The sequence below is a fragment of the Cynoglossus semilaevis genome, chromosome 20 (genome assembly GCF_000523025.1).
Source record: "Cynoglossus semilaevis isolate Cse_v1.0 chromosome 20, Cse_v1.0, whole genome shotgun sequence".
Lineage (NCBI taxonomy): Eukaryota > Metazoa > Chordata > Actinopteri > Pleuronectiformes > Cynoglossidae > Cynoglossus > Cynoglossus semilaevis.
The window spans coordinates 5,263,360-5,285,244 of record NC_024326.1 but is presented as its reverse complement, the minus strand read 5'-3'; the positions used below and the strand labels follow the sequence as shown (position 1 = coordinate 5,285,244).

The window sequence follows — 21,885 nt, the reverse complement described above, 5'->3', positions numbered from 1 at the left end:
ACCCTCACCTTGAACTTTTTTCTCATTTCATTCTCTTTCTTTTCCCTCTCTTTTTGCTCCTTTCTTTCCTTCTCTATCCGGTGCTTCTCCCTCTTTCTCTGCTCTTTAAAGTCAGCAATATTGGGGCTTTGGCGTTCCTTACTGAAAACAGGAAAAGAGAATGTATGTTTTGGAAGGGACAACATGTATTTTTTTTTTAAGCTGACACATATCTGGTTCACATGGCCGACACATCACCAGATCATTTCGTTTTCAGACTAAATTGGTTTATAAGACTAAAAACAGTTCTGACTAGGCAGTTTTGTTTTGTTTTTTTCTGGAAAATGAATTAATGGACCTCATTTCAACAGCATCTTAAGACTTTAATAGTCTCTTTTATTAGTTGTCTTGGCTTTGTCACGGTCTGTGGGGAACTTGAACCTTTTCAAATACCTCGGGCTAAATGGTGTTTTAGGGAGAATCACTTGCAGTTCCTGCTTATTTAAATGATCTAGAGAATATTTAAAAAAAAAAAAAATCTTTATGTGTTCTACAAGACAGTATACAAATGCACTGTAGTGTTTTCTGGCTTATACTTTTGCATGTTTGTCGTGACATTTTTCCATATTAATAATTATAATATTAATAATTCCATAATTTGGATTAGTCACAAATGATGTGAAACACATACATCCACCTTCTCTTGTTGGTCATTTCTGTTACAGCAGTACACAGCAAAATGAAATGTTGATTTATCTGCATTCTAAAAAATTGTAACAAATTAATAAGATTTGTTACAATTAAAAATGTTTACCGTACCTCTGGATGTGATTAAAGATGTTGTTAGAATGATCTCCTAATCCACTGCCCCTGTAATTGGAATGATACAGTTTTTAAAAAAAAACGTATGATTATATGAATTAAATAAGCAATACAGAGCTAAGTAAGGAAAGAATACCATGGATTTGGTTGCCATTTGTTCAGACTGGTTTCCTCCTTTTAAAAATAGAAACAGAAACAAATATTATGGGGATTCAAAGAAAATCATTGTAGAAACATAATTTGCACTTTTTTTTTACCTTAGAATGGTTGTCTGCGTATGGATCTGTTGGGAGAAAAAAAAAAGTTATATCTGAAAGAAAAGTGATTACATTGCGCTAATACTGAAGAAAAAATATAAATCTACTTACTCTTCAGACCACATTTTTGTTTACGAGAGTTTTGGTCCGATGGCACTTTGTTGATGTCGTCAACAACCTCATAGACATTATCGCATGCTTCGTAGCAGCTATCCTGTTGATAAACACTAAAAAAAAAAAAGAAAAAAGAAAGAGCAAAAATATATGTTATTATAATTAAATTATTGTGGGGGGAATAATTATTGCAATACCCACTTTGGATGTGGCTGGATACTGTTTAGCTCTGAATGGTTACTGAGTTCACTTTCCTCTGGGAGAGACTGGAACTCGGCAGCGCTCGGGTACATCTCATCAGTTTGAGAGTTAAAAGGAAGTTCAGCAGCCCCCTCCTCGCTCTGAGACCACTGCTCTGCTGAGGGAGGCTCTAAAAACCCTGGGAGGTATATCAGTTCAGGGTAGCCGGCTGGATCCAGGAGTATTACGTTCTTACAGCCAATGTTTACATCTTGGATAATAGAGCTCTCTCTGGGCTCGGTGTGATTACACGCTGACAAATCGGACTCGAAAGCCTCAAAGTCTGGGACGGGAAGGTCCTTGCTGGTGAGGTCTAAAGATTCCAGTTCCAGGGAAGCGATATCAACAGCGTCTCCAGCTGTTGTTTTCATTTCCGAGTTGTCGAACTCCGGAAACTTTGGGGGATCCAGCACAACGCCGGAGATTGATGGGAGCTTGGAGTCGGGCTCGTCAGTTGGTGCTTGGCTTAGAGCTGGTGACAACTCTGCAAGAGGGAAATATAATGTTTTACACAGTTGTTAACCAGAAAATGAAGAAAACAAAAAGGGGTCTTTTTTTTAAAATTTTTGTGTAAAAAAAAAAAAAAAAAAAAAAAAAAGATTCCTTTTAAGTTCTTTGGGCAGAAGGCTGACCGTACAGACTGAGGTCCACCAATGGAGGTCTTGGGGGCTTTGCTGGAAGGGATCCGACTGACCTTGGGTCAGGCAGTGGTTTCTTCGGCGGTACAGACAGTGAATGAGGTTCAATAGTTCTGCCAGATGGAGGTTGAGCTTGGTCCTTGCCAAAATTCTTTGTTAATGGAGACTCTAGTCAACAAGGAAGAAATATATATATATATTTCAGCCTTACAAAAATGGAATATCGATTGAACTCCCATTTCCAGAAATGTTAAACTTCCTTAAGATAAGAAAAACCTAAAGCTGATTTTTTTTAAATGTTCCTGATGAATACATTAACTGACAGCAGGAAAAAAAAAAACATTTTTTTTTTTGCATAGATACAGTACATCATATGAGGTGCCTTTAGCAAGGATATGTGGATAGATACAGTACATCATATGAGGTGCCCAGGATATGTGGTTTATTAATTTTTTTTTTTTTTTTTGCTTTCAATTTTTCTGTAAATGTGTGTTTGTAATCAAAATAAGAGTTCAACTTACTTCGTAATGAGTTGCCAGCTTTGAAAAAAGGCCGTGCTGAGATACAGGCCATGTGTGGAAGACCAAAGGGTGGCATTAAGGGGGGATCGGTACTAACACTTTCAGTGTTGGTGGCAAAGGGAAACACGTTGACCGCCTGTGCGTAGTCGGGTGAACGGAAGCTCTTGGGTTTTGTGGATATCAACATTTGGCGGCGTGAGAACTTCTTCTTTGCCCTTTCCAGGGTGCTAATAAATTTGTTGTCAGAGTCGACACTGGTCTCCGAAGAGGGAGGGGTTATTGGCGCGTCGGGGCTCGACTGGGAACACTCCGTGACATTTGAATTGTCGCTTTGCACTGAACCGCCATTTTCTGTGGGTTGCATTTTAATCGAGGGCAACTCGCCGGGAGCACTCGAAGGTCTCGTTGTCAAGTCAGCATAGGTGGGTTCCTCTCCGTTTCCTGCGCTGACTTTTGATGCTTTGGTTGACTTGAAAGGAAGCAGCAAACCCTTCTTTTTGATTTTATTTTGCGAGAACGCTACTTTTACTGAATCAGGATCCTGTGCGTGCAACAACTGTGCCACTGGGGAATCCGTCTTCTGCTCTTTAACGGGAAAGGCAGGAAGGACTAGGGGCATGTGTCGCTCTTTGAGTGACTGCTTCGCCGTGCTGTCCCCATTCGCAAACTGGGATGAGGGCGAGGTTTGCTGAAGATGTGGTGGGAAGGAGTTCGGACGTGTACCTCCAGACGCCCTCAGACCATCTCTGTAAATGACCCGCGACAACACTGGAGAGTTGTTCTCTGCGGCAATAGTCATACCACTCACAACAGGAGGGGGGACATATTTGGGCTTCTCTGCCACAGCTGGTCGTTTGGAGATGTATTGAGCCAGCAAGACGTCTTCCTGAAACTTGGCCCTCAGAGCTTTAAAGTTGATTGGCCCCTCCTTAGAGAAGAAAACAAACCAAATCAAATTCAGCATTAAACCGCTATTAAACTTCAATTTACAAACACTTTGGGGGTTTTGTAGGGTGTCAAAGCAATTTTTTTCTTTAAAAGAAATGTGGAACACTGTGTATGAGACGTGTTCTTACTTTGCCATGCTTGAAACGAATAATAAAATTGCATAGAAATGGATTAAACAATGTCTAAAACAAATTAACATTCAGCTTAAAGTCCGTAGCTAGTTGATAACATTAGACAGACGTCTATATATGATTTTGTAAGATACTTATACCCAGAGTTTTTCCTGTTAAAAGTAAAAATTGAATAATTTTGTCCTCGCTGACAAACGACGCGGTGCGTTAGCAAACACGAGCTATCAGAGAACAACTTTTTTTTTTTTAGCAAACAAGTTACCCACGAAAACGTCCTAACATTTACCTCTTCCATTGTAGTTCGTCTGAGTTCATCACTCTCAACCTCTGCACATCAGGAAGAAGCGGTGGAAACCGTTGGCCACTCGACGTTATCGACTTTATTTTGTTTGTTTTTTAATTTAAAATAGCGAACCGATAAGGCTAGGCTAACAAATAGTAGACAACGCTTGGACAAACTGTTTGAAAACGCCGCTGTCTGTGGGAGTGACGCACATGCGGCGTGCGCGCTCACGGTGATTGATTGACAGGTGAAAGGAAGCTCCATAACGAATGACCAGACAGTACGTCACTGCTGCCGCCTTTTGGTCTGGTAGATAAACTAATAATTTAATTATTAACTTGATAAATAATTTTTTTTTTTTTTTTTTTTAAAAACATGATTTAGTTCAAGCGTAATGCACAATGTAAAAAAAAAAAAACATGATTTAATTCAAGCGTAATGCACAATGAAAGTATCATCAATATTTTTTTTTAAGAAACGATAAACATAAAATCGACCAATGATTGATTCTTACTTTTCTTCCAGGAAAGTGGAACAGGTTGGATAATAACTTTTGTAAAATCATAGTATTTTATACTTAATTTTTGTTCATATACCGGTAACCGTAGTAGGGGATTTGAGAGGGGACACAATAATAAGAAGAATTTTTTTTTTTTAAATCAAAGAACCTTTTCAAAATAGGAATAAAACCTTGAAAAGGAGGACACTCAGTTGAGATTAAATATGAAAAGAGATAAGCAATGTGGATTATTTTAAAATTCCCTAACTGTTGTAAGAGCATGTGTTTACTCACGATCAATCATTCACTTCAGTTGGTCAAAAGTTCAGTGGTTGATCCTTTCTAAAGGATCGCAACATCTGTTCTGTAAGATTACATTTAGGTCTCAAGCCACAGACATCTACCTTCAGGATGGGTAGATTCATTATTTTACTTTTAGGTTTTTGTACACTACACCTCGCCAGTGTTAGCAGGACATCTGTGGAAGCGTCTGTAACGCCATGGATGACAAATGATACAAGGTGCAGTATTTTTACGTTTTCTGGCTTTTACATAGATAGATATTTTTTAAAAGTAACAGACCTGGAGCTGAGATCATAATCTGGTTTTTGTGTTGGATAAGGTGGTCTGGGAGGAGAACAATCAGATCTGCAGACAGACCCAAACCGATCAGCTGTAAGATGGGGATCTGGTCATCTTGGACTCGCTGTGACTCCTGTACAGAGAGTAAAGTAATGATGTTCCTTTTTTTCTTTTTAAGATAAGTAACTTGACGACTGATGTAACTTTAGATTTTTTTCTAACTAATGATGATTTTAGATACCTAGTTTATATGCATGATATTTTATAGATGCATATTTCGGTTTTTTAATCAGAGAAATCTGACCATCTGAACCAGGCATGGGCAAACTAAGGCCCGGGGGCCGGATGCGGCCCCTTTCAGCTTTTTAATCCGGCCCTCCAGATTTTTCCGAATTATATAATTTATTTATATTATCATTGTACTTCTGCCTTTTCCTGCAATACTCACGTTTCCCCAACGGATGGCATAGAAAATGTTAAAAGCATGTTAGCATTTTTGACTTTTACTCTTAGTTCACAGAAGGGCTCTTTTTATCTGCGCCTACTCCTGCCGGACCCCCGTTCAATTGTAAGACAATTGCCTTGATCTAGACCAAATTAATACAGCAGGACTGCCTGTTTCATCAACATACACATAAGCAGGGCGTGTTTTGAAAGTTTTCTCCTGAAATGCTGAATCTGAATTCTCGTCAAACACTTTTCTAGCTGCGCTTCAGATATTTAGACAAACCCTCACAGTTCGGAGGCACTCACTGCATTGAGACCTTATGGGACAGGCTGGCCTGTCCAACTGCCACCACACAGTGTCTGGTGCCAGATTACTGCGGAGAGAGCTTTACCTGCAAATACACAGGCACGTTCTTTCATAACACTTCTTCACATCTTCAGCGAATTGGTGTGCGTTATTGGAAGAGAAAGCCATTCTGAGTGTGTGTGTGTGTACGTGTGCATGTACGTACAGGCCGCTGTATCAGCCAGTCCCTTCGCTGCAATGGGGAAGGAGACTGCAGTGATTTCTCCGATGAGGACAACTGTGCCGATTACAACCCGAGGAAAGACAAGTGTTCTACTCTCCTGCCAATCCCCGGGGCTGAGCGTGGTACACAGGGGTAAGTTCTGAACCTTGTAGTGTACCTCGATGTTTACTTCATACGCTACTTCTAAAATACTACTTCTTGCAAGAGCGAGCGGTTAAATGATTGTGTTTTGCACAGCTTCAGTGTCTTGACTGGAGACTTTGTGGATCAAGTTCTCGATCCCCATTATTTTGGCGGATCCTGCGAGTACGTCTACAACGGGGAATGGAGGAAGTTCCTCTACGAGTCCTTCTGTGAGAACCTGCAGTATGACGACGACAGCAAAAACTACCGAAAGCCCTACAACTACCATTCCTACCGCTTTGTGGTATTGTATTGACACACTGCTCAAACGACAGTACCGTTCGTCTTAGACGATACACTGAAGGGTGACCGCGTTACAGGCGGAAGCGGCCTCGGAGGGATCTCACGAGTACTACGAGGACGTGAACAGTTTGCTGAAGGCCAGGAAACGCACGCACTCTTCCAACGCTGGAGTCACAGTTGCCGTGTATTACGTGCAAGTGGGAGTTAAAGGAAGCACTGAGTCCGAGTTTTTAACGAACATAACACAGTACAAAAGTCAGGCAAGTTCAACTGCCGCCGCGGCACTTCTCTGTGTGTTTTTTTCGAATAAATTAAACCCTTTCGTAGTGATGCAAATACTTTTGGTTACTCTCCTTCTCCTCAGGACGTTGGGTTTGTTAGGCTTTTTTCCAAAGTGCAAACAGCACTCTTCAAGATGAGGTCAAATAATTTGATGCTCCACGAAGACTTTTACTACGCACTCATGGAGCTCCCTGAAGAGTATGACTTCGGGATGTACTCGCGCTTCTTCAAGATGTTCGGCACTCACTACGTCACAGAAGGAACCATGGGCGGAACACTTGAATATGTTGTGGTCATCAACAAAAACACCATGGCAGAATCAAGTACTTTTTTTTTTTCGTAGATACTTAACAGAATTGTAAATGTTACCCCCGTCTTTATGCTCCTCCGTCGCTTTTTGCAGAGATGGAAGGTTCACAAGTCGGCCGTTGCATTGGGGGCTCCGTTGGTCTAAGCAGTCCACTTGGGGCCTACGGGAGCGCAGACCTCACAGTGGGTGGTAGTAGCTGCAACAAGAATGGTGAATTTAATAAAGGTAAGGAATAAAATATAGGTATATAAATCCATCTTCCCCTTACAGCTCTACCTTCGCGTTACTTTTCTGAGATGTTCCCCAGAAAAGTTATACATATTTCCTGAAACATATTTAATCTGTTAGCTTACACGGGTACATTTACACTTGGGCCGTTGTACCTCGCGCCCAAGCACGTTTGCCCCCCCCCTACAGTCTGCATTCTATAGCTGGTGTGAGTGCAACCTTGCTATGGCGCAGTTGGAAGAGGTTGGTCAAACATGCGCACTAGTGAAATTAAGTATATTTCCTGCTATCGCTGCAAAACTTTTACATGCGTTCAGCGAGCACTACAGCTCTACCTTCGCGTTACTTTTCAGCGAGCCTGCAAACGTTTGCGAATCGCACCATGCTGGCAATAAAACAAGTCATTGGCAAGGGCTGAGTATTTTATAGATAATTTTACGTCCTTTTATGAACTTCCAACACTGGGGTAATTCTTGAGTTAACAGCTGGTTACCCCTTGGGGGCGCCAAGTATGTGGTTCCTCCAGGAATCTAACCCGGGATTCTTTAACCGTGTATAAACAACATAACACATATGATGTATCTGTTGGAGGCAACCAGGCTTTAGCTAGCTTGCCTTCGTTGTACCTTGAGTAGCCGTAGTGCAAATGCACCATAGTCTTTTCTCAGCACATTTAAAGGATCTCAACCGTGTCTCTATAACGTTATCTCCAAAACGTTCGACTTTAGCTGTTCGGCTAACACCTCTCCTGTCTATCAATTGGTATTATCTCTAACCAAACGACAGAAACTTTTGTAAACCTCAGTGATGATATGATTGTGAATCGATGTAAAGCTTGGTTGTGAAATCTCGTTTTTTTTTTTTTTTTTTTTTTTCAAATTGCAGTATCAGACGGCGACTCGGTTGACATTAAGGACATTGTGACACTCGTGAAAGGAGGAATTCTCCACGCCAGCAGTGGCCTGTTGGCTATCAGGAATCCAGAGACCTACAGGAAATGGGGAGCATCTCTAAAATACAACCCGACACTCATTGACTACGAGGTGACACCTTGCTCTCAAATGCAGACAAATGCCTCGTCTAAATACTCTGAACTAGCACACGGTAAAAGGCAAATGTTTCCGAGCTGTAACGTTGACTTGTTTCAACAAACAAAAATATTAGACGGACAGAGAACAAGGACACCACACCTTTTGTTTACCGAAGGCGTTTGATTGTCAGTAGTTTCCTGACTTTATCCTCTCTGCCCCTTTTGCTCTCCAGACCCTGCCAATCTATGAACTGGTGCGCCGAAGCACAGCTGCCGCCCATGTAGGCCAGAGGCTGGCTAACCTGCAGAAAGGCTGGGAGGAGTATCGGCGGCATTTTGACTCTTGCCGTTGTGAATCCTGCAAGCATAGCGGTATTGCCGTTTTGGCGGGAACCTCCTGTGAGTGCAACTGTAGGTCTGGATACCAGGGAGTGGCCTGTGAGGAGACATTAAGAAGAGGTAAAAGGGGCGAAAACTAAAACCCAAACAAGGGATCGAATTTGAGGCAGTGATTTCTACTAGCAGCAGAAAAATACTGTAAAAAAAATGTATCTTTCTAAATTGCTTGTTAAACAAGGCACAGTGAACATTTGAACATTGAGGCCAGGCGTGCGCAAACTTCTTGACTCGCGGGACAAAATGGGTCCTAAAGTTTGAGTGGGCTGGGTCAGAAGCAGATACGTGGAGATGAAGTCATTCGAAAATTATTATGCTACTTCACAGATACCAAGACAGATGGGTCCTGGTCATGCTGGGGATTCTGGTCGTCCTGTGCATCAGGGAGGAAAACCCGGACAAGGACCTGTAATAATCCTCCGCCTACTGATGGTGGCGCTACATGCCAGGGCTCTGCCTCTCAGACTCAACATTGTTAAGCGGCCCGAGACTTTTAACAAAAGTGACATCTGCCCTTCTTTGGTCAAACTGTATGTCCGCACAGAAATAAAAATTGTTTTGTGCACATTCTGTTCATGTTTATGATATTCATACGTGTCGAAACTTTAACATGTATACATACGTTGTTGTGTTAAAAAAAAAAACACTTGTAGATAAACAAATAAGATCTACAGGGTTCCCAAGAAATAGCTGTTAAAATTATATATATACTGTATATATATATATATACACACATACATATATGTATCTATATATATATACTGTATATATATATATATACACACATACATATATGTATCTATATATATATACTGTATATATATATACACACACATATATACATATATATATATATATATACACATATATATATATATATAGTGGGGTGTCTGATATTTTGTTTGAGATTTTAATGTCCGATGTCCGATATGCCAATATTAGCTAGATCACTTTTAGCCAACCAGTACTAACTATCCAACCAGTGATCCTTTGTCATAAAGCGTTCCGACAACACAAGCAAGCTATCGCACTGGTTTTTCATGCACTTATTGTTAATCATTATATCACACAGAGACAATTCAAGGGTGTTTACTGAACAAATCACCAAATGTCAGCACTGACATAAGAACCGATACTAAAAGCACTCGGTCGACTCTTCCTGCAGTCCTCGACACGCCATTCCGCCGTTGCTCGGTGCTGGGTTGTTACATTGCCGACTTCTGGACTTCCTTGTACCACTGCAGCCGCTCCAGGCACCCCAGCAGCTCCAACTGCCATCAATGGCAATTTCTGTCAGAAACAATGGTTATGGTTTCAAACGTTGTCGGCGTGTTTTACATTCAAGCAAACAAATTCAGTGAATTCGATGTTGATGTGTTCAAGGTTGGCCTAAGATCCTCAGGTTTCAAACCTTTTCTTCTTTGGGTGATCTCACAGCCCAGTCCAGTGTAACCAACGGGACACACACAGTCACACCTTTTACCTGTTGAGAGAGACAGAGTGATATCTTGTACACAGTGACGGAATTCAAACTGAACTATAATTACCCCATACAGCTGTTATCCTAAAGTGCAGGGGTCAGAAACTCCCAGGTCGAGGGCAATTTCTGGGCCGCTAACCTCTCCCTCCCCCCCATATCTGGCCTGTGATAAGATGATGGTTTTTGGTCTACGATTCCCTGGATCTACAGCAGTGGTTCTCAATTACTTTCTGCAATGCGCCCTCTTGGGGACAGAAATGTTATTACGCCCCACCCTCCACCATCCGACCCACATAGGACAGAAATGTTTTTACGCCCCACCCTCCACCATCTGACCCACATCCCCGCAACATTAAAATACTATTGAGAACCTGATAACATGTATATTTTTATCTGTACAAACCACTGTATGAGTTGCTGCCACCTAGTGTCTGGAGGCTTGTTATCATCCATGAACTTTTTTCCCTTCATTATGGCTCCCAAGTGTAAGTCATACCCTTCTGATGTTTTCATGTATTCTAGATTGTAAAGTTACCACTGTGTTAGCGTAGGTATGTGACACATGGTACGTATGTGTGCGAGTTTCGACTGACGGCGAATTTTTCAACGTAAATACCTCTTTGTTGTTTATTTGAAAATGAGATTTGTTCTCGCTTTTTTAAATTCCTATTCCTTTGTTGTTTATTTGAAAATGAGATTTAATATTCTCGCCTATTATTCCTATTCACATTTCTAGCTATCGCTACGTACTGTTATCTGGTGTCCCACTTGGGGGAGCGCTTTGCCTCACTCTCCCAAAGGGTGTGGAGGGGGGCGAGGGAGGGGGGCAAAGTCTACCATCCCTAATCCTAATCCTTTTGCAATTTATTTACCTTTCAAAACAGCGATTCCGTTGTTTTGGCACGGTGCGCATCTGCATGAACTAGATTCAGTCAGGTACTCTGACAGCGCTCTCTTCAGGTTTCTTTTCAGCTGGGAATGATGAGTGAAGTCTCTGGAGTTGACCAGCTCGTACAGCGGCCGAGTCTGATCGGGAAAAAACAAAACACACATCGGGCATTGTTACCATTCCTGGGTTCAGCCAACCGCAGTTTGTCGTCCGACTTGCCATTGATCAACTAAGCCGTAGGGCGGCTTTGTGCCCCTTTTATGAGCAACTATGAGGTGCATGATTATCTCTAAATTAGCCAAGCTATGTTTACGAAAAAAGGCGAATAACGGTACACTTGTTAGCAAGCAAACAGTCCCGCAAACTCACAGTTGAACGAATGAAGTCAGGGTTATAACGCACACCTTCCCCCCAAAGTTTCATCAGCTGTGGGGTGGGGAGTTTTTTGGACACTAGCGCGGTGATGGACTCGCTGCTGCCACCTCGCACCACAGCCACAAAGTCCTCCACCATACTGCCATTCTTTGTGTCCTCTGCGGAGAAAAAGAGACACCATTGGACCGGAACTAGGTAATGTGTCTTAGACATGTTTTTTTTTAGATTTCAGAAAAAAAAAACAAATCAAAAAACGTTGACCTCACCTCCCATTTCGTTCAACAGACCGTTACAGCTTCCGCCTTCAACCCCGCCGGACACGTAGACACCGTAGATGTTGGCCCCAGCTCTGAGGCCTACTTGTGTGCAGGACTTGTAATCGTTCAGAGAATAATCTAGAACAACATTACCTTAAAATATTAGCCTCCGTTACACAGCCGGTGCAAAAGTACCGTCAACACGAGGAAAGAGAACCGACGCTGTATTTTTTATTTTTTTTTTACCTGTCGTCTCCAGTTTCTCCTTGTTCAGAATGATCGTGTGCTCGTATTGACCTCCCAGCGTAGCCTCCGTGATATAGTGCGTGCCGTAGTCCCTGTAAATCTGCCTGTACTCCCCGTATACATAGGCCTGAGGCAGGGAACGCAGGCGCTGCAGGAACTCTGGGTGAAGCACCAAATCGTCTGCTTTTATGATATACTGAGCCAACTCCAGTTCTGCTTTGGCTCTGACAAAGCTGTTCGTCTGCGGAGAAATCAGTCACATGTCAGTCTAGAGGATCGGTTGCGAAAAATCGATCACAGGGTGTTAGGAATATATATATATATGTAAAGACAAAATTACACCTCACCTTGCCCGAGGCTCGTCTAATTTTCTGAACAGATTTGGAATATTTGGAATTTTGGAAGTTGAAGCCAAATTCGAAGACACCGGGGATGGCGAAACCAAAAGAAACGCTGGTTTGGGTGGAACGTTCTTTCAAGGTGAAGTCCATGTAGTCAGAGTAGGTCTCGAATGCTTGAAGGTTAAAATCATATGAGCCCCTCGTCTGGAGAGAGAAAATACACAGTAAATCGTAGCAATAATAAATATCTGAGTGGATGCTAGCATAGCTTAAAGTACAGTATTTGTAGTACTGAGAGATGGAGAGCTGTGATCTGATTATTTATCCCGTTATTTTGAGGCTATACGCCTAGACTGCTGGGGGAAAATCCTGAACACGGTGTTGTTTGAATTACATTTTACATTACAACCGTACATCATTTTTTACATTGTTGTTAATGGCTTAGAAAAAAAAAAAAACATATTGTAGTTCGGTTATACGGTGTAAAGTACCTGCATTGTGTACTGTTGCAAGTTGTAAGGCTTCCTGAATCTCATGTCCTGGATGTAGTGCGGCAGACAGCTGCCACCGTAGTATCTGTTATCAAGGACCGTTCCCTCCAGGTTGCTGTTCAAAACGTTGATCCTGAAAAGAAGAGCAACACCGGGGATGACGATGACGATGGTGTTGACTGGCCGATTGGCTGAAGACCAATAGGAATGCGTCTCACCCTTTGGCAAGATTTTCGATACCCCAATACTCCTCTGCCTCCTGCCTGCAAGGCTTGGGCACATCCTTACAGCCGATTTCATCGGACATGTCGCCGCAGTCGTCCTCTCCGTTGCACTTCAGAGTTCTGTGAACACATCGACCTGGTGGACAAGACAGATTGGGATGAAAATGTAGGGTTCGTTATAGAAATCATCATTTCTATGTCTAACTGTAATGTGTCTGGGGAAAACTGCGAAGCCAAAAGGAGATTAATTGCAGTCAGTCGGAAACGGCTTATCAAACTCTGACCATCGATGCAGTCACTCCACTGCCAGGAAACAGTCTGAACTGAAACTGAAAACCAACCCACTGTTGGTCTGTTGTTTTGGCTAGGAACCTATCCTTCAGTGAGGATTAAGATGAAACTCCTCGATCAAACGAGGCAGATATGGTTGACTGGAAAAGTGCGTCCCAGTCATGTACAAGATAAACATTTCGGCAAGCGATTTTCAGTATGCATTTTAAAGTAGATATCTCTGAAAACAGAGACTCAGCGCTAGTCGCAGCGACATATGTTTCTCGTTCTGTCACTATCGGAGTTAGAGATTATTGGCAACCAACGTGGATACGTTAGCATCTCTCATGGAAGTCTTGTTCCGGCATTCTGATATATGGCGTTCAAGCTAAATTTGCACATGAACTATTTGGTGAGTGAAATGGACGTCACATGGCGCTAGTTGTTGCACTGATGCTCTTATGTCCTAGTTTGGGGTCATCAACGTGCTACATATATACACGCCACCCACTGGCACCTCACCACACCCCACCCCTCCAGGAGGGCCCGCCCCACTTTTTGATCTCAACCCAAAGGTAAGAAGGTAAGACTAAACCAGCTTGAAGATGCCTGTACGTTAGCAGAAAGAAGAACGCACCCGTTTGTGTGCAGAGGAAGCCCTCACACAGAGGAACACTGTCGCAGTTGTACCGAGCTGGAACGTCACAGGCTTCTTCTTCTCTGTCATGAAGACTGCAGGCCTCTCCTCCAAATTGAGACGGTTGCTCCAGCCTAGCGTAGCGAAACTGGGGATTTTGAAAGTTCAAAGAAACAATCGGTCAACACCTGACAAAAACTGAGGGACGAGCTCGTACTACATCTCATGCTCTTTAGGAAACTATAAGTCAAGTTACCGTCTGTACAAACCACCGTATGAGTTGCTGCCATCTAGTGTCTGGAGGCTTAATATCATTCAAGCATTACAGCAGTGGTACATGCTAGTAATCCCAGATATACATGGGATGTCTGATAATATCAGTAGGCCCGATATTAGCAGAATTACGTAACATCAGTATGATCATGATCGGTTTTGCCTCCGATAATGAAAAGTCCGATAACACAATGCCTGGGTTTTTGTACGATTCAAATTTGCTTGAATCGTACGTTGGGTCCTGAGACATTAACCTCAGTTTTGGGGGCAAACGGCTGCACATATCGGAATCGGAAATTAAATGTTTGGACAATATCAGCATATCGAAAAAGGTTAATATATTTCTCTAGGGTTCATTAAGAATCACGGCGGTGTTTTAGTGGGCCACAATCCATGGGTCAAGAAACTTAGCGCAGTAATCTCACTGTCATACTTACTCTCTTCTTCTGACAGGTGTCACAGCGCGACCATGAGCTCCAATCAGATAATACACATTCCACCGACCTCGGAACCCCCTGTGCTCCCACTGAGCGGACCTCACGGACGCCGGGGTCGTCGCTACGTGCCACCGTCGTGACAACAACATCGCTGCGACGTAAAATGGAAATTAACAATCAAAAGAAATGTATGTGACAAAATTCCCGCAGATACGTTTTTAAATTACAGTCTTACCTTACGAGCACTAAGCTCAGGGTGACGTGGAGCAAACTCCTCTCTATCGCCGCAGAAAACATGGTTTGCGTGTCTGTGCTAACCAGAAAGCAGCAAAATCCCTGTCTCCGCGTTAACACACCGCGATCAATACTGGTACCGACCTAAAGTCTGCAGTGCCATTGGACTGAGAGTTTTGTGCTAAATAAACAACAAAGACAGACCTGTCAGAGACACACAAGTGTGGGACACCAAATATCCGCGATGAGGTAAATTGCGAATACAAGGTCCCTGTGTCCACATCACTCAGGCTGTGTTTGAGTAGGAGTGACCTTTAAACTTTGTTCACATTCGGATTTTGCTGCGAGTTGGCTCTGTTTAACTGAGATCACAACGTTAGCAAATGAAATAGAAAGATGTTAAAGTTGATGTTTTACTAAAAGCTTTTCAAGCTCCCGCGGGCCACACAAAACGGCTCGGCGGACCACATATGGCCCCCGGGGCCTTGAGTTTGACACGTATGGCATAAATTATTCCAACATATTAGGTCTGCTACAAACATACAAAAAAAAAAAACATACAAAAACTGGCGATGACATTTCTGTGAGAATAGCAGCCCCTGTTGGCCGCTTGTGTTACATCCCATTGAACTTTACAAAAAAAAAAAAAACCTGAGAAGCAAAATGGGAATCACATAATATTTAATTTGTGACCGAACAGTGGTATGGGGGTACTGTGTATGAGGGGAAGATCATAGACGTACAAAAGTCTCTTTTTTTTTTTCTTCTTTTCCATGACAAGTCATAACTCCATAAATAAAATTTACAAAATATCTTGGACTATTTCTTTCTTTCTTTCTTTTTTTTTTTCTTACACAAGCTTGGGTACAGTTAGGCTACCATTTGTTATTGTAGGTCTAGCAGTTATTAGCGATGGCTCCTTAGCTCATATTACATTTAAGGTTTTACCTGTTCTGACCAGTGACTGAGGCGACAGATACAAACGAAATGGCCAAAACCGAAAACAGCATTTAAACGATTTTTTCCCCATTTTATAATGAAAATTAAATGAAAAACAATGGGAAATGCAGAGATTATTTCAACTATTACCATAACGTGTCTGACCTTGGTGTTTACTTTCAAAACAAACAAACAAAAGCTTCATTCTTAATGACCATGTAACACGTATTCACAGTTTATAATCTGACAGACCAAAAGAAAACAAAGCCTGAAAAAAAAAAAATTAACATTACAAATATTCAAATGCCGGAAGAAAAAAAAAGTGCTGGTAAAGCTTTGCTAGAAAACACAGGGTGATGAAATCTAGTACGAAAAGCGCTGACGGTGTGCATAAGGTTTTAGCCACCTCCGTTATTTTTTTTTTTCCCTTTTTTATTTAACCCTAAAAAAAGTCTATCTATTTAAAAAATAATTTCCCAGCCCTTAAGAAAAACAACCGAGCTTTGCCACTTTTGTTTTGTATTTCTTCAGATTGCTGTTGAATAAATAAATATGTGATGATTTGTTTTACGACACAAATGTCAGCACAACATTAAAGCAATTATGGCAAATGTTCTAAAGCTAAAAAAATGACATTTGAGGGCAATGTTTTCAATGTTCCAGTTATATATAAAAGAAAAATGTTATCCGATTATTTACAAAAAAAAAAAATGTTATCCAATTATTTCACAAAGTGCTTTCAGTTAGAAACTGGGAATATTTTAAGTATAGAAATGACTTTAGATTTGTTTCGCAACTGTAGAAGATAAGAGTGGCTCCCTTTAGATTAATCATCAAAAGCTTGGGTTGTAGCGGTTAGCACAACTGCCTTTGCGAGCAGAGTCCTTGGTTTGATTCCCAGAGGAACCACATACTTGGTAGTAGATCTGCTGTTAACACAACAACAACTGAGTTCAAAAAAAAAAAAAATCTATAAAAATTGCTCCGTCATAGTTTGGGGCTGGATTCTAGCCATTGTGTCGAAATTGCTGAAAAGTTTATTTAAATACAAATACACTACAAATCTGTAAAGGAGAACTTTGCAAATCGACAAACGGTGTCCCTAAAAGGATAGTAGACTAAGTTTGGGGGAAAAAAAAAAAAATTAAGTAAGTGAATAAAGAAAAAGATCAGTCTCCGAGGTGGTTTAGTGGTAGATTACAGCAAGTAATGCTGGGAAATTGGTGACAACAACACTGACTTTTGTGAGACATAATACTAACATAATACATGACTGACTTCTGCAAAGCCCAGACATCAAAATCATCCAATCCGTTTGGTCAGGCAGCAGGTTAAGCATAACCAACATCTAGAAAACAGCATTTAAATGTTCTTCAAGCAGGTTAACCGTAAATAGTGTGCCTAAACATCTTCCTATTCTCTTTATTTATTATGAAAGAAATGATGCAGGAGTGGCTGGAAAAAACTTTTTTTTTTTTTTTTTTTTTTTTACTTTTTCTGTGTAAAACAAAAATAAAAAAAGGATGCTAAAAGCTTTTTTTTCACACCCTTACGTTATGGCACAGAGGCTCCGATACATGGAATGGATTTTATTTATTTGTATTTACAAAATATATGTTTGGCAAATTTCTTATTTGGACATCGATGCCCTGAGTCATTTCTATATGTTCACTGACTCAGTGTCATCAACTGATTCACAGCTTTTCAAATGAGGACCAAAAAAAAAAAAATTCTATGATTGATCTTCAGGAGGAAGCTGCAGAGAAGCTGGCTCCTGCGAGGTTCCTTCATGCAAATAATGGACGAAAAGATGGTGTAACGCAAACACAAACATTTGGCAAATCCATCCGCGATGCTTTGCTGGTGGCAGTCGAGACTTGGACGCTGCTCCTCCAAGAAAAAAGAAGAAAAAAAAATATTCCTCCTCTGTCTGTCTCACTATGGTCTTTAATAAATTCTCACAGATATAAATCCACTCCAGGAGAACACAAGTCCCCTCCTGTTGCAGGTTTCGGTCAAAGATAAAAGGTCACTTCCTGGTTGATAGGTTATTTGATTGGACGATTGAACCAAAGTCTGGTTTTCATGCTGAGAAGAACAGTACAGTACAGTACAGTACGTTGCAGTACAATAGTTTTCATGCTGAGAAGAACAGTACAGTGCAGTACAGTACAATTGCGAGGACTCCTAGGAAAAGCTGCTTATTTCAGACCTGCCAAAATATCCTTTAAAGGTTGTAGAAACAGAACACGTCTGCCTAATTCATCTGGTCACACTCACTATTGTAGCCTCTTCCTCCTCCTCATCTTCTTGCTATTTCTCCTCCGTGTTTATTCCATCTCCCGTCATGGCCTTAGACATTCCCATCATCTAAAATACAGGTGCAGTTAAAAATCTGACCACTGAGGGGCAACATTAAGCCAGTATTAAGCTGTAATTCCAGACGCTGGAACTGTGAAGGATATGAATGAAAATGTGGAATTCAAGTAAAAGTACCAGGATGGGGGTGATGATACCGGGATAATGATTAAAACAAAGTATAAAAGACATTAATTATCCAAAGTCACGCATAACATTAGGATATTATGTTGGGATATTTCCGTTGTATATGTAGGCACCATTTTGCAATGTTCTAGGTAACATTCAGTGATAACGTTTGGCTACATTTTTTGTAAACATTGTAGCTATTATTGGCTAACGTTAACTCAATTATAGCTTGTAATAGCCTTTGTGTGTTGTCTTTATTTTATTTTTTTTTACATTTTTTTAAACACACTGTAGGTACAAAGACTTGTGGGAAATGGCACCATGAGTGAAAAATAGACCATAGCTGAGCCGAGATTTTCATCACAACTTGTGTTGTTAGCATTATGCTAATACTGAGGTGTTCAACAGGGTTTCTGGAATTCCCGTAAGTGGGTAAAATCGCAATACTGATAAGTCAGATTTTATTCATTATTATTCACATTAACGCTATCTTAAGTCTTGCTAATATATCGCCTCAAGTCTATAAGCATAGCATTTTCGCTTTTTACCATTCAAAGCTATTTTATGAGGCAGTTTTGTTGTTTTCTTTTAAGAAATAGTTTGCAAAAAAATAGCCTTTTTGCTAACCTATAGTTTTTGGTCAATGTTCCCTCTTTTCTCATGTTTCTTTAAATTTTTATTTTGCTTTATAATGTGTTTTAGCTTAAGATGATTTTCTTTATTGGTCTACATGTATTTCTTTAAATTTTTATTTTGGTTTCTAATGTGTTTTAGCTTAAGATGAGTTTCTTTATTGGTCTACATGTAGGTGTTTAAGCTAATATTCTAATTTTTTTTTTGCACCATCAGAAATTTTAAAGAGGGAACTCTGTAATACTCACGCAGGCTGTTGTTCTCTAGCTGTCATCCTGTGGACAATCCTGATTCTGGGTCAGATCTGGATCCGCCGATTCACCTTGTTCAAGAGGGATCTGAAGAGTAGAACGGAGAGACATACATGATGTTTTTTTTTCTATCGTACGTATAGTACACTATATTGTAGAGTGCAGTACAGACAGCAGAGTGCGTATAGTCTGTCATTTGTTCGCCAGGGATATCAGGAGTCTCTCAACTCCGTACCTCCTTGGTGCCGCTGGGGTTGTCCTCCGGATCTACAGGAGAGTGGTCTGTTGTGAGGTCACTGGTCTGAGACGGTGGGCAGTCAGACGAACAGCTTTGATGAGGGGCTGGGGTAGATGCTGTATGCAGGGAGCAATTAAGTAAAAGTGCGGTTTAAAATACCCCAGAGAGTAAATTATTTGCAGTACTTATGGATAGATTTACACAATAATCTGTAATATAATATAATAATATAGAGTATAAGTGGCACCAGCCAAAAAAAAAAAAAAGCAAAATGAAGAAGAAGAAAACATATATAAGTCGCTCCGCAGTATAAGTCACACTGGTGCCCTCTAGCGGCTGTCAAAGCTGAGTTACAGTAAGGGTTGATTTCTACGAAAGAGAGAAAGAGAGACGACCTGGATAACAAATTCACTCACATCATATCAGCCTACCCGGATCAGGAAAACAGGAGGACATGACAATGAATAAAGTGAAAAAAAAAAAAAAAAAAAAAAATTTTTTTAAACAGCTGGTTTAAAGCACAGGGGATTAATTAAGTCGTTACTATTCAGCCTCTGGGCACGGCGATAAATATGTCTCTTTCAAGTTGTAAAGCAAAACATTATTGTTTACTTTACTTTACAGATGGTGCATGGTGGGGAATCTAATTGATGTAAAAATAAAATCTATTCCTATTCCTGATTGGGTAAAACAGAGGAACACTAAATTCTTTATTCGTTATTCCTTAATAGGGTAGCACAGATGGCGGATACTTACGGGATTCAGTTGATGGCGACGTGGATGTACCCGGGCTCAAGGTCATCCTCGAGAGATCAAGGTCACTGCAGCTCCCCTCCTCTTCCTGTGCCGCAGCGGACGAAGGCGGCGGCGGCGGCAGCAGCTGCTGAATGCACGCCAGCGTGTCCGGTACATTTACGAGGCCCGGGGTTCCACACCTGCTCGCCGCCGCTGATGCTGCCGCTCCGGCCCCCGACGTGGAGGGACCCTCGTCTGCGTCTACGTCTACGTCTACTCCCAGCCCTTCTCTGCACAGATTCAAGTGCCTCTGGATGAGGCCCGGGTCGGCCGCGTGCTGGGGGCTGGCGATTGCTGAGGACGGGGCCGACAGGTCGCAGCCTTGGGGACACATGGCGGTGATGGGAACCAGGCCCTGCAGCATGGCAGCTGGGATGGCGTGGCCCCCCACGCCTACTGTCTGGGCTGGCATGTATGCCGCCATGGCTGCCCATTGCTGCTGAGTGGCGGGGAAAATGTTGGCCTGGCTCCAGATGAGTGGCTGACCACCGGGGAGGACCTGAGCCACCTGGAGTGGTCCCTGCACAGGGAAGGCCAGAGTCTGTGCCTGAGCAGAATATGGCTGCTGCGCCCACTGGGCCGCCTGCACTGGGCCCATGGTCATGTAACCTGAAGAAAGGAGGAGACAAGGACATTCCTGAGTGAGAGTTAAGGTGGAGTGAAGTTTCGGCTTTCCAACATTTTGGTCAGCATGACTCGCAGTTAACAATTTTTGCTGATTCCAGATTCATTCAATTGACAGTCTATACAAAAGGTATAATGTTTTATAGCACAATATTTTGAACTTGTAACATGTAATTATTAGGGATGTCCGATAATATCAGGCAACCAAAATTATCGGCAGATATTAGCATAATTAGGTCATATCGGTATGTATCGTTATTGTTTTTTCCTCCGATAATGAAAACCCTTGACCTAAACACAACAAAACATGTCCTCAAATGAGTCACACTATCCAGCTAGAGCGCCCCCTAGTGTGGAAATAACAAAAATGGAAAATTATATATTTTAATATATAAGTCGCAAACCCATCCAAAGGATGAAAAAAAAAAAGGCCAACATATTTTTGTATTACTTCAAGTCAAGAGCAGTATTTATATTTCCACCATAAATAAGGCTTATTGTTCACACCATAAATAAGGATTATTGTTCAAATTTTAAAAAAATTAAATTCACTTGTTTTTTCCAAATTCCCGAAACCTTTGAAATATTTCAAAGAGCAACTTCTGAATTTTCGAAGCAGTTAAGCTACTTCTGAAAATGATCTTTATCTGTGTAAATCTCGTCGACTTGATGGCGTATTCTGTAAAGAAATACATGCAGTTGGTTCAAAAAAGGTACGTTATTGTTATCACTCTCAAAATTTCGCCGCTCCTAAAATGATCATTTGACTCCCTGAACTTAAGTAATGGTCGTCGTTAAAGCTTTTAACTTAATGGATTAAAAGATTCTTACAACAGCCATTGATTTCACGGGTAATCTTAGTAATTGTTACGTTCGCTATTATTATCACTTAGCAGCGTAAGTGTACAGGCAGATAGGCAGCATTTACCACCATGGTGCGTTCAAGGCAGCTTTTTTTTTTTTTTTTATAGCCTTCTATTCTTAGATGCATGCGCCCGATGAGGTGTTTTCTTGTTTGTTTTGAGCCTCTTAGTCAATTTGGGGCCCCGTTTTCTTAAATGACTTCGATTACAACGCTGGTCCTGAACGATTGCAGTCTAT

General features: G+C 41.4%; 4 protein-coding genes across 9 annotated transcripts in view; 1 reads left to right on the top strand and 3 right to left on the bottom strand.

Moving 5' to 3' along the window:
* Positions 1 to 7,206, bottom strand: part of si:ch211-188c16.1 (uncharacterized) — a 9,922-nt gene extending 2,716 nt beyond the window's left edge. The window contains exons 1-9 of one of the 4 annotated variants that reach the window (XM_025066248.1): positions 7,069 to 7,206; positions 2,572 to 3,499; positions 2,029 to 2,218; positions 1,374 to 1,898; positions 1,170 to 1,285; positions 1,059 to 1,084; positions 938 to 975; positions 799 to 849; positions 9 to 141 (exon numbers count right to left, since the gene is read on the bottom strand). In XM_025066248.1, coding sequence (XP_024922016.1) covers positions 9 to 141; positions 799 to 849; positions 938 to 975; positions 1,059 to 1,084; positions 1,170 to 1,285; positions 1,374 to 1,898; positions 2,029 to 2,218; positions 2,572 to 3,370 — 1,878 coding nt within the window. In that variant the 5' untranslated portion in view covers positions 3,371 to 3,499; positions 7,069 to 7,206. Of the gene's footprint in view, positions 1 to 8; positions 142 to 798; positions 850 to 937; positions 976 to 1,058; positions 1,085 to 1,169; positions 1,286 to 1,373; positions 1,899 to 2,028; positions 2,219 to 2,571; positions 3,500 to 3,936; positions 4,260 to 5,014; positions 5,151 to 7,068 lie in introns of those variants that run through there. The other 3 variants (XM_025066247.1, XM_025066246.1, XM_025066245.1) reach the window with 3 other exon arrangements.
* c8a (complement component 8, alpha polypeptide) lies at positions 4,786 to 9,233 on the top strand. Its single transcript, XM_008334192.3, has 11 exons — positions 4,786 to 4,953; positions 5,055 to 5,163; positions 5,720 to 5,867; positions 5,976 to 6,123; positions 6,229 to 6,418; positions 6,495 to 6,677; positions 6,782 to 7,022; positions 7,103 to 7,234; positions 8,123 to 8,280; positions 8,501 to 8,726; positions 8,991 to 9,233. The coding sequence occupies exons 1-11, from the start codon at positions 4,844 to 4,846 to the stop codon at positions 9,140 to 9,142; spliced, it is 1,797 nt and encodes a 598-aa protein (XP_008332414.1). The 5' UTR covers positions 4,786 to 4,843; the 3' UTR covers positions 9,143 to 9,233.
* Positions 9,234 to 9,736: 503 nt separating this feature from the next.
* c8b (complement component 8, beta polypeptide) lies at positions 9,737 to 15,054 on the bottom strand. Its single transcript, XM_008334191.3, has 12 exons — positions 14,819 to 15,054; positions 14,584 to 14,734; positions 13,874 to 14,021; positions 12,961 to 13,102; positions 12,743 to 12,875; positions 12,258 to 12,455; positions 11,911 to 12,151; positions 11,674 to 11,802; positions 11,402 to 11,565; positions 11,016 to 11,169; positions 10,075 to 10,146; positions 9,737 to 9,953 (listed from the first exon to the last, which is right to left on the bottom strand). The coding sequence occupies exons 1-12, from the start codon at positions 14,878 to 14,880 to the stop codon at positions 9,799 to 9,801; spliced, it is 1,749 nt and encodes a 582-aa protein (XP_008332413.1). The 5' UTR covers positions 14,881 to 15,054; the 3' UTR covers positions 9,737 to 9,798.
* A 2,841-nt stretch (positions 15,055 to 17,895) lies between these two features.
* The window catches only part of LOC103396189 (disabled homolog 1-like), a 32,202-nt gene continuing 28,212 nt past the window's right edge, over positions 17,896 to 21,885 (bottom strand). For 2 of the 3 annotated variants that reach the window (XM_008334189.2, XM_025066374.1), the window contains 4 exons: positions 20,122 to 20,769; positions 19,363 to 19,481; positions 19,125 to 19,214; positions 17,896 to 18,126 (listed from right to left, as the gene is read on the bottom strand). In XM_008334189.2, the coding sequence (XP_008332411.1) occupies positions 19,140 to 19,214; positions 19,363 to 19,481; positions 20,122 to 20,769 (842 nt within the window). In that variant the 3' untranslated portion in view covers positions 17,896 to 18,126; positions 19,125 to 19,139. Of the gene's footprint in view, positions 18,127 to 19,124; positions 19,221 to 19,362; positions 19,482 to 20,121; positions 20,770 to 21,885 lie in introns of all 3 variants that reach the window. The other variant, XM_025066373.1, reaches the window with a different exon arrangement.

Bases quoted from the DNA above. Each gene is read 5' to 3' on its own strand.
- c8b (XM_008334191.3), bottom strand. From the start codon at position 14,880: ATGTTTTCTGCGGCGATAGAGAGGAGTTTGCTCCACGTCACCCTGAGC. The intron at 11,566-11,673 runs GTGAGGTCAACG...TTTTCTCCGCAG, and splicing joins TCTGTTGAACGAAATGGGAG to AGGACACAAAGAATGGCAGT. The intron at 11,170-11,401 runs GTGAGTTTGCGG...TTTCCCGATCAG, and splicing joins CTGACTTCATTCGTTCAACT to ACTCGGCCGCTGTACGAGCT.
- c8a (XM_008334192.3), top strand. From the start codon at position 4,844: ATGGGTAGATTCATTATTTTACTTTTAGGTTTTTGTACACTACACCTC. The intron at 5,868-5,975 runs GCACGTTCTTTC...ATGTACGTACAG, and splicing joins CTTTACCTGCAAATACACAG to GCCGCTGTATCAGCCAGTCC. The intron at 6,124-6,228 runs GTAAGTTCTGAA...TGTTTTGCACAG, and splicing joins GCTGAGCGTGGTACACAGGG to CTTCAGTGTCTTGACTGGAG.